Source organism: Anser brachyrhynchus (genome assembly GCF_964034855.1).
Source record: "Anser brachyrhynchus genome assembly, chromosome: 5".
Taxonomy (NCBI): Eukaryota; Metazoa; Chordata; class Aves; order Anseriformes; family Anatidae; genus Anser; species Anser brachyrhynchus.
Window position 1 is genome coordinate 12,197,745 of NC_137699.1, and position 9,359 is coordinate 12,207,103.

General features: G+C 59.1%; 1 protein-coding gene across 2 annotated transcripts; it reads right to left on the reverse strand.

The window, feature by feature from the left end:
- Positions 1-1,541: 1,541 nt before the first annotated feature.
- LRRC55 (leucine rich repeat containing 55) lies at positions 1,542-7,496 on the reverse strand. Of its 2 annotated transcripts, none has more exons than XM_080593652.1 (4): positions 5,589-7,496; positions 4,096-5,045; positions 3,775-4,010; positions 1,542-1,968 (listed from the first exon to the last, which is right to left on the reverse strand). In XM_080593652.1, the coding sequence occupies exons 2-3, from the start codon at positions 4,739-4,741 to the stop codon at positions 3,775-3,777; spliced, it is 882 nt and encodes a 293-aa protein (XP_080449778.1). In that variant the 5' UTR covers positions 4,742-5,045; positions 5,589-7,496; the 3' UTR covers positions 1,542-1,968. The 2 variants fall into 2 exon arrangements, with proteins under 2 accessions (XP_080449778.1, XP_080449777.1); XM_080593651.1 differs by lacking the exon at positions 1,542-1,968 and adding an exon at positions 2,794-3,256 and having other exon boundaries at positions 5,589-7,487.
- Between the last annotated feature and the right edge of the window lie 1,863 nt (positions 7,497-9,359).

The following is a 9,359-nucleotide window of genomic DNA, read 5'->3' on the forward strand; positions in this document are numbered from 1 at the left end:
CTGGGCTACCCACCCAAAATCTGTCCCCATGTTGGGCAGCGAGCCCTGGAGAGCCCTTGGCAGCCCTTCACCAGTTTGTGTGTGTTAGGAGAAGAAAGAGCTTCAGGTGGAAAGCTCCGTGGACCTTGGAAAGGCAGAGGTTAGACTATAAATAATGAGGGGATGGGCTTAAAGGGTTAAAATAGGTTGAAATTGAAGGAGACTTTTTTTTTTTTTCCTTTTTTTTTTTTTTTTCCCCATGTTTCAGCAGCCCTTGTGCCTTCAGCCGGCTAAGGGGTGACAGGCTTGGAGGGTCTGGTTAGGCCCCCAGCTCCTGGTGTGGGCAGGAGATGGAGGGAGGGGAGGAAGAGGAGGGAAAGAGGGGTGGAGAGAGATGGGTGGAACGAAAATGGGGGTGCTGGGGTGAGGCTTGGGAAGGGAGGTGTGGGTGGGGTACCTGGAAGGGGGGATGGAGGGCTGGATGGAGGGATGGAGGGAGGGCTGGATGGAGGGAGGAGGGCTGGATGGATGTGTGCATGGCAGGATGGAGGGCTGGATGGAAAGATGGATGGACAGATGGCTGGCTGGAGTGGGTGGGTAGATGGTTGTATGGATGGATGGAAGGAGGGATGGAGAAATGGGGCACCCTGCGGTGGCTCAGTCAGGTGAGGAGGACATTCCTGTCCCCCCGTCCCCCCGACGTGCGTGGCTGGGGGTGGGAATGGGAGAGCTATGGCAGCACCGGGGCTGCCATCGTCCGGCAGCAGCCCCAGCCCCGTCCCCAGGGCCACGCATGCCGGCAGGACACGACACAGCTGCTGCCCGACCTCTGGGCTCCAGCCCATAGGAACAGCCCCGCGGCCCCCGCGCGAGGGGCCCTGGCCGCCCCGGGGAGCCGGGTGACACCACGGTGACCCGGCCGCCAGCAGCTGGGCCCCGCCGCGCCGGGAGGTGCTGCCGGAGGAATAACAGGAAGCTCCAGGAGGGGAAAACACGGCTGATGCCTTCTGCAGGTTGTTTTCCACCTCCTTCCCGGCCGGTCCTGTGCGTCCCCGCTGCACGCCCGTGTCCCCGGCACTGCGCTCACGTGCCCCCCGCCCCAGCCCCAAGACAGGCTGCACTGGTGCTCTTTATTGTTGAGGTTCAGCTCTGAAAAAGTGCTCACTGTTACAAAAGTACACGTTTATAAAATGTGCTCCGTACAAAGACCGGGGGGGGTTCGGACTTGGCATTTCCCACTTCGCTTTCCCCATCCAGCAGCGCTTGCCTTAGTGTGGGGAAGGGGGAAAGAAAGGGGGAAAAGGAGGAAAGAGAGAGAGAAAGGAAGAGAAGAGAGAGAAAAGAGAAGAGAAGAGAAGAGAAGAGAAGAGAAGAGAAGAGAAGAGAAGAGAAGAGAAGAGAAGAGAGAGAAGAGAAGAGAAGAGAAGAGAAGAGAAGAGAAGAGAAGAGAAGAGAAGAGAAGAGAAGAGAAGAGAAGAGAAGAGAAGAGAAGAGAGGAAGAGAAGAGAAGAGAAGAGAAGAGAAGAGAAGAGAAGAGAAGAGAAGAGAAGAGAAGAAAGAGGGAAAGGAAAGGAAAGGAAAGGAAAGGAAAGGAAAGGAAAGGAAAGGAAAGGAAAGGAAAGGAAAGGAAGGAAAGGAAAGGAAAGGAAAGGAAAAGGAAAGGAAAGGAAAGGAAAGGAAAGGAAAAAGAAGAAAGGATGAGGGTATGGCTGAGGGAAGGAGAGGACAACAGGAGGGCAGGGCGGCTGCCTCCACGCCCGGGCACTCCCCAGCTCGCTGCAGGACTGGACGTGGCTGTGGTGTGGGGGCACCTGGCGTGGGGGCTGGCACCCTCACGCAGGTCCCTGCCCTCCCCATGCAGGGCAGCGAAGCACGAGGGAAGGCCCTTTTGCTTCAGAAAGGCAGAAAATTGGTCTGGATGAATTCAAGGATGCTGGGGAGCTTTGAATTCGCACTTTCTCCTCCGTCACCCAATAACAGGGTCAGGAACTGCTGGGGGAAACACATATTTTGTCCTTGGTATCCAGAGGCCGTTCTGGTGGGGCAGGGGCAGACACCAAAAAGAAAAAAGGGACCCCCAGTGCCTCCATCCCAGGAGGCAACATCGGTGGGCTCTGCTCTCCTGTGGGCCTGGGGTTTGCGGGTGCAAACCTGCCAGGGAGCCAGCCTTGCTGTGGGTGCAACCCCGCCACGGGTACAGCCTGACTGTGGCCCCATCTCTCCTCGCCACGGCTCAGGACTGCCCACTGCGGGACTCTCACATCCCCCGGATCAGCGCAGGACCTGGCGAGGGGGCTGGAAGCCTGCGCAAGGCCACATCCCTGCGGGGTTCTGCCACGGGGACCGCTGTGATTTGCACCCAGCCTTCTGCCTTCACGCTGCTACCAGGGCTCCTGGCCCCGGGAGAAACTTGGTGCTGGGGGTGGAGTCATCAAGCCAGCACACTGCCTTATTTTTCCCCATTTTTCTCGTCTTTTTTTTTTTTTTCTTTTCTTTTTTTTTTTTTTTGGTTGGTTTGTTTTTAAACTGTGCATCTACACTCCAGCTACACGCATGGAAACACGGTAAGAAAATAAAACAGCTCACGGGAGGCCCCTCCTCGGGATGCATCCGGCAGGCAAGCAGCCCCAGGGAAGGGGCAAGGGGGGGGCTTTCCCAAGCAAAACCCACCCCGGGAGGCCAAGGATGGGAGCAAATGCTTCTTGGCAGCAAAGTGCTATGTGACCACAGGGGTTTTACAGCTGGGGTGGAGGCGGTAGTCCTCAGCCCTACATGCTGCAGGAACAGCCACAAAGACGGTGTAAAACACACGTGGGAGCAGTGGCCACCCTGGCTGGGCAGAGGGGCTGTTGGCTTTATTTTTTCTTCCTTTTTTTTTTTTTTTTTTTTTTCCTTTGGAGTTCCTTTTGCCTCCTAACGATGAAATCAGGACAGGTTCCCCAAGCCATCTGGCACCTGGAATGGCCCTGAACCTGTGCAAAACTTAGGAGGAGGAGGGAAAGGAGCAAAAAGGTGGCTGGTGAAAGCCATGCCCGGGAGCTGCTCCTGGGGCTTCAACTCTTGTCCCACCGCCAGGAACGATGGCCCTGGGGCTGTCTGTGAATCCGAGCGGTGGCCAGGGTCACCAGCGAGGCGCAGGTCTGTCCCCCAGCGGGCGGTGGCACTGAGCCGGGTGGCACTGCCATGTCCTGGGTTTGGCCCCCACATTTTGGCAAGGTCGCAGAGCACGGGCAGGGTTCAGGGAGCTGGAGGCTGCCGGGCTCTTGCTCCACCAGTGCTGTTTATGGGGTGAAAGTGAGGATTTCCATGTTTTTCCCCCCAAGGCAGTGGGTGCGGGCATCCCCCAAGGCACACGCTGCTTTTGAGGGGGTCTCGCTCCCAAATAGAGGTCCCTCCCCCCCCCAGCTGCATCCCCTGCTCCGTCTCCCACTGACAGGCACCGCGTGGAGGCTCCCGGCCCCGTGACCCTCCCCGTGTGCCCCCTGTGCCACCGCCTCCACCGGCCCCAGGAGCTGGGGGGGCTCCAAGCTCCGCTGGGGTTCATGGCAGTGGTGGCGGTCCTGGGGGGGGGACCAACTGGGGTGAAAATTCTCCATTTCTGGGCAAAAGAAGAGGGGAACCGTCCCCCGGTCTCCCCACGACAGCCAGGCACGGGGGACAGCAGGAGGGGACAAGGACAAGGCACAGTCCGGTGTCCCCACCAGGCGGTGGGGGGCTGGGGTGGGGAGCGGGGGAGGCTAGGGGTGGCTGGGGGCAACGGGGGCGAGCCCCCCGTCCCAGCCTCCCCGGCCATACCTAAACCTCCTCGTCCTCGCTGGCTTTGCTCCAGCGGTGGCAACAGTTGGCCGTGATGCCCAGCAGGAAGTTGGTGGCCACCGAGGCGATGGAGACCACGAAGCCCACGAAGGCGATGAAGAGATAGTCGTCCAGGGTCAGGGTGAGGTGGCAGGCCTTGAAGCTCTCCTCCGTCAGGGAGAAGAGGGGGACCCCTTTCACCTCGAGGGGGGCCTGGCACTTGGCCAGCTGTGAATCTGACAAGGGGAGCGGCGTCAGGGGCCGGGGATGCCATAAACTGGGGGGGTGGGGGGGGACACGGCGGGGAACGGGGCCACCTACCTGAGGCGCAGAGCTGGATGCGGCTCTTCAGCCATTTGAGGAAGGGCTCCATGGCGCAGCCACACACCCAGGGGTTGCCGCCGATCCGCAGGGTGACCAGCCCCGTCAGCCCCTCCAGGGCATCGAGGCTGAGCGCCGACAGCCCCCCGTAGCTGAGGTCCAGCTCCCGCAGCTGCGCCAGCCCCCGGAACGCCTTGGGGTGCACCTTGCACAGCCAGGGGTTGTGGCTGAGGTCGAGGCGCAGCAGCTCGCTAGCCTCCAGGAACATGTCGGCTGTCACCAGGCTGAAGTTGTTGTAGCTCAGGTCCAGGTGGGTCAGGCGCCGGGCCCCGAGGAAGAGCCTGGTGGGCAGGGTCTCCAGCGAGTTGTTGCGGAGGTCGAGGACGCGCAACTGGGCGTAGCAGGCCAGGTAGCCCAGCGGGATGCTGGCGATGCGGTTGTGGGCCAGGCTGAGGTTGCCGGTGTCCAGCGGCAGCTCGGCGGGCACCGAGAAGAGCCGCTGCCCGCTGCAGTCCACCGCCTGCCCGCGACACGTGCACAGCACCGGGCAGCCCGCCCCGGCGCCCGCCGCCGCCACCACCGCCGCTGCTGCCACCACCCAGGGGCCCAGCAGCATGGCGGGCCGGCGGCCAGCCCCCGGGCCCATCTCAGAGCCCAGCAAGTGCCATGCCGCGGGGAACGGGGCGGCCAGTGGGCCTCAGCGCGGGGACAGCCCGCCGGCCGCACTGCAGCGGCATCCTCTGCCCGTCACAGCCTGGTGGGGACCATCCCGGGGCGGGGGGGCACCCCTCCGCTCACACCGAGGGCTGCTGGTGGTGGCCGAGGAAGATTTGGGGAGCAGAGGTGGGCTCCGAGCTAGCCAAGCAATGCTTGGGGTGTCCCGGAGACATTCGGGGGGCCCACCGTGTCCCCCCCCAGCACAGGGCTGGTGTCAGGCCGTTCTCAGCCGCCTGTGGAAAAGAGGGGTGAGAGAAACCCAAGCTAGCAGTAAGCCCTGCCGGGGGGGGGGGGTTGTGGCTCACAGGGTATCCACACCACCCCCGAGCCCCCACCGTGCCTCTGCCGGCAGAGCCTTTAAGCACAAAGAGGGCCCCGACCCCACCGGCTTCGCCTGGCTCATCCTGGCAGGCGGTGGGCAGAGCCAGGGGCGTACCAGCCGTCACCGTCAGCTCTGCCCGCTGCTGGGGACACCCTTCTTGCCTGGCCCCCGCAGAGATAACCTCATCCCCATGCCTGGCCCTCCCTCCGCCACAGCATCCCTTGCCCAGGCGGCCCTGCCGCCTGGCCCGCTCTCGCCCCCCGCCGCCTGGCCATCTTTGCTCCTTCCTCCCTCGCCCCGAGCGCCCGTGCTCTCCCCAGCTCCATCTTTTCCCCACCTCAGCCGTTTTTGCCGTGGAAAATTGCCGCCCCAGCCGCCCCCCCACCCCTTCCCCGCCATGGTTGCCGATTCCTCCGGTGGTGCCGGGGGACGTCGGGGTCCCCAGGATACTCACGCTGCCTGGGGGACAAAGCAGGGCTCAGCTCCCCGGAGCCGCTAGGCCTGGGTGGCCAGGCAGGGGTCCTCGGGTGGCCACCAAGTTGGGCAAGTGGCTTCTGCAGCCGCAGCCAAGGCTGCTGCCGAGCCTGGCAATCGGAGCAGGTCTTTCCCCACCTCCTTCCTCCCCTCCTCCTCCTCGTCCTCCCTTGTCTCTCTCTTTCTCTGTCTCTCGTTTTTTTTTCTTTCTTTTTTTTTTTTTTTTTTTTTTCCTTGAGGGCCAGATACTGACGTTTCGGTGTCTCTTAGCAACTGCCTCCACATCTCTGAGCAACAGGAGAGCGGGATGCGGAGCCGCCAGAGCGATGGAGACAGTGGAGGAGAGCAATGCCCCCGCTCCGGGGACACCCCACCCCGGGGGGACGGAGCGGGATGAGGGGCAGCGGGTGGCATCCCATCACCCACGGGGGGGCTCGCCTGGTCTCCAGCCCACTGGCTGCCCTCATCGTACCCCCCAGCCCCAGGGAGCACCCCCCCGTGGGATGGGGTGAATCAGGGTTTGCCGGGCTCTGAAATCAGAAACCAAATACGTGTCAGCAGGAGGGGAAAACGAGGTGGTCCAGAGCAAGCCAGGAGCGATTGCACCCAACTGAAATGTTGGGTTGTTTTTGTTTCTTTTTTTGTTTGTTTGCAGACCTGGAAAAGACCTCGAGTCGCAGCTGATTGTTTTTGCTCCGCGTGAAGCAATAATTTCTGGTTCTCCGCTCATTTCATACGGGGAGGGGGCAAAGCCATCTTTAGTGCGCCTGGCGACATCCCCCACAACCCCCCCACCCCTTGCAGCTGGCTTCTTTAAATGCAAATGAACCTTTTGGAACAAAAGGATGCTCTGGAAACATTGCGATAACACGGGCATGACATTTGGGAAAGGAGGCACTTTCAAAACCGAGCCTGCCTGTATTTCCTTCCCTTTCTTTTCCAGCTTTCTCCCGCTGTTTTCGTGGAGTTGCCTCCATCCCAGCTGAAAATGCCAGCCTGATCGACCCAATTTTTCCCTATTTTGGCCTGGTGGCATCGCCCAGACAGCGGGGGCTGTTTGTTCCCCGTGGGACAGATCCTCCTAGCCACGGCAGCCCGCAGCCAGACGGCACACGGCCGTGGCTGCCTCTCCCCGGGGTGGGTATTAATTGGCTCTGCTCGTAGCCCAGGGTCCCAGCGGGCTTCAAGAGGAGCTCCAGGAACCAAATACACCCAGACGTCCCTGGAGCCAGATGCAGCTCAGCCAGACACGTAATTAGAGATAAGACCCATGCCTGGCTGCAAATCTCTTCCAGAGGATCTATTAGTACACCATTTATGGCTGCATTTGCAGCAAATAAATGAGCAAATAAGCCCGACCAGGGCTCATTTCTAATGGCCCTCAAGGCCAAGCGTCAGAGCTTGGCTCATGGCCCCCCTCACCAACCATCTCCCTCCCCAGATGAAGGGGTGCTGGCAGCCCAGCAGCCTGCTGGGGATGTCACGAAGCTGCTGTGGGCCACCGAGATGGTTATGAGCACCCCTGAAGGAGATGCAATCTGCTCTCCTGGAGCTGGGGGTTGATGTGGTCACCTCCTCCCTCTCCTCTGGGGCTAGGAAACACCTAGGGCTGCCCTCCTGCTCTTTACCAGGTCACCCATCGGTGGGTGCCCCTGCGATGTCCAGCCCCATAAAAAGAGCATTTCTGGTACAAAACCACAAGCAGAGGAGTGCTGACTTTTCAGATGACTGCTCCAGATGATGCTTTTCTCCCTTCCTATATTTTTTTGGGAGGCAACAGCAGTAAGGGAGCAGTTTGGGCTGCCCCATGCATCCAGCTCTGCACAGCCACTGGCCGGGCTCACCCCAGTCCCTTAGACAGGGACTGTCCCCTGGCTTTGGACAGCCCAGCTCAGTAAATTTGCCTTATATTCAGACTGGGCTTTATCTCTCTCATGGGAACCACCGAATATCAGCTCCCTCACTGCTCACAGGACGTGCCCAGCTCTTGTGCTGCGGGTATTTAAGTAATAAAATCAGCGTGGAGTAGAACTGACTTCCAGTTTCCTCGGCACCATTCTCGATATACCAGACCGATCCTTAATTATTATTTCTTAACTACTCCGCAGCCATTAATGTGCTTACACTAAGTCAACCCGGCCTGAGTGCCGTCACTGTAGGACTGGTAAGGCTCAGGAAGATCGGAGCTTGCCAGGATCCTGGCAGCAGCACTTACAAAGGGCTTTATTTGACTTTGTTTTGGGTCTCTTTCCATCCAAGATACATTTTTAGTTTGGCTGACACTCTTTGTAATTACCAGCTGGTGGCAGAGAGCCAAAACCCAAATCTGCTTTCTGAGCCGAACGCAGCACATTCGTGCCAAGGTAGGATTTTACAACTTCCAAACGCTTTGTAATCGGTTAAGCAGGTTTTGCTCTCGTGGGATTTGTCTTCGTGCTGCAAAGGACGTGGCTTCTGTAAGGATGTGTATGGTTTTCCTTCATGGGCTGTCCTTACCTACTTCCTTCCCATGCTGACAAAACAGCACGGCTATTGCTCATTGCCGGGAGCGTGCAAATTGCTCAGAGGAGATTGCAGCCTGGGTTTAGCCCGAATTTCAGCCCCCCGGGGCTGCTCCTCACCCTGCCCCACCACCTGGCAGCAACTGGGCAGATCCTGCTGCACCACAGGTCTGTCACCCTGAGGCTACCTGGGCTTTTGAAGCTTCTTTTTGTTTGACCAAAACCTTTGATGTGAGCAAAGGCCATCCTAACAGCACCTCCACCTGGCCCAGCCTCGGCTGTTTTGGTCCCACAGGGGCTGAAGCAGCCTTGCTGGCTGTGATCTTGATGGGCTTCTGGTGGGGACAGGACTTTTTTTTTTTTTTAATGGGATGTGTTTTCACAAGGAGGCCTACAGGGCATGTGGGGGGGCCCCATGGTGCAGCCAACCAAGACCCCTTTCTCTTCCAGCCCTGGGGTCTGCTCCTCTGCTGGGGGGGCACCTGTGGGGCTCGCCTCATGGTCCACAGGTGCATAAGGTGGCCTCTCACCATTTCAGATTACTGGAATACTTACAAAAAAAACCCACAAAACGAACAGGTATGTCATGCTTACAGATGGATAAAGGACCAAAACACCCAGGTCGGTGATGGAGTGAACCTGAACACCAGGTCCTCAAAGCTGGTGACTGCCAACAAGCACCACAATGAAGAGCAATGGGAGGACAAGGTTGTGGCCATGGGAATGGAGGTACGCGGAGATCCCAAAGGAGCAAAATAGCTACTCCACTGCTGCTGTGCCTCTTCAAGACCAGCCCAGATGGCTGTACCCACATAGTCGTCATGTTCCTGGGAGCTGTGGGCCTGGGCAAGATGATGACAGCCAGAAAGACCATACTGGACTGGGTGTCAGGTAAGGTGTTTGTGGAGTTTGGCCATGTCTTCTACATCTACTGCTGGGAGAGCAACCTCCTGACCAGCAGGACAAGTTTGGCCAACCTCATTGCCAAGATGCTGGGGCAGCTGGAGAGGCCTGGAGAGGCTCCTGTTGGTGACTGGTGGCTTTTATGAACTCTGCTTTTCCTTCAGCTGACCCCGGGCTGAGCCATGCTCCCAGTCCCAGGAGCAGTGGAAATCACCCCGAGCAGCCTCTTCCTCTTCCACACTTTTGCCCAAGTTCCTCTTTGGGCTCTTAAATGAGGAATGCAGAAAGGAGCTGGAGGAGATGGGGTGTAAAATTTCACCCAAGATTACACAGGAACTATTAGCGTG

Excerpts from the sequence above, each read along its gene's own strand:
- LRRC55 (XM_080593652.1), bottom strand. The coding sequence starts at position 4,741 with ATGGGCCCGGGGGCTGGCCGCCGGCCCGCCATGCTGCTGGGCCCCTGG. Across the intron at positions 4,011-4,095 it reads CATCCAGCTCTGCGCCTCAG|ATTCACAGCTGGCCAAGTGC; the intron begins GTAGGTGGCCCC and ends TCCCCTTGTCAG.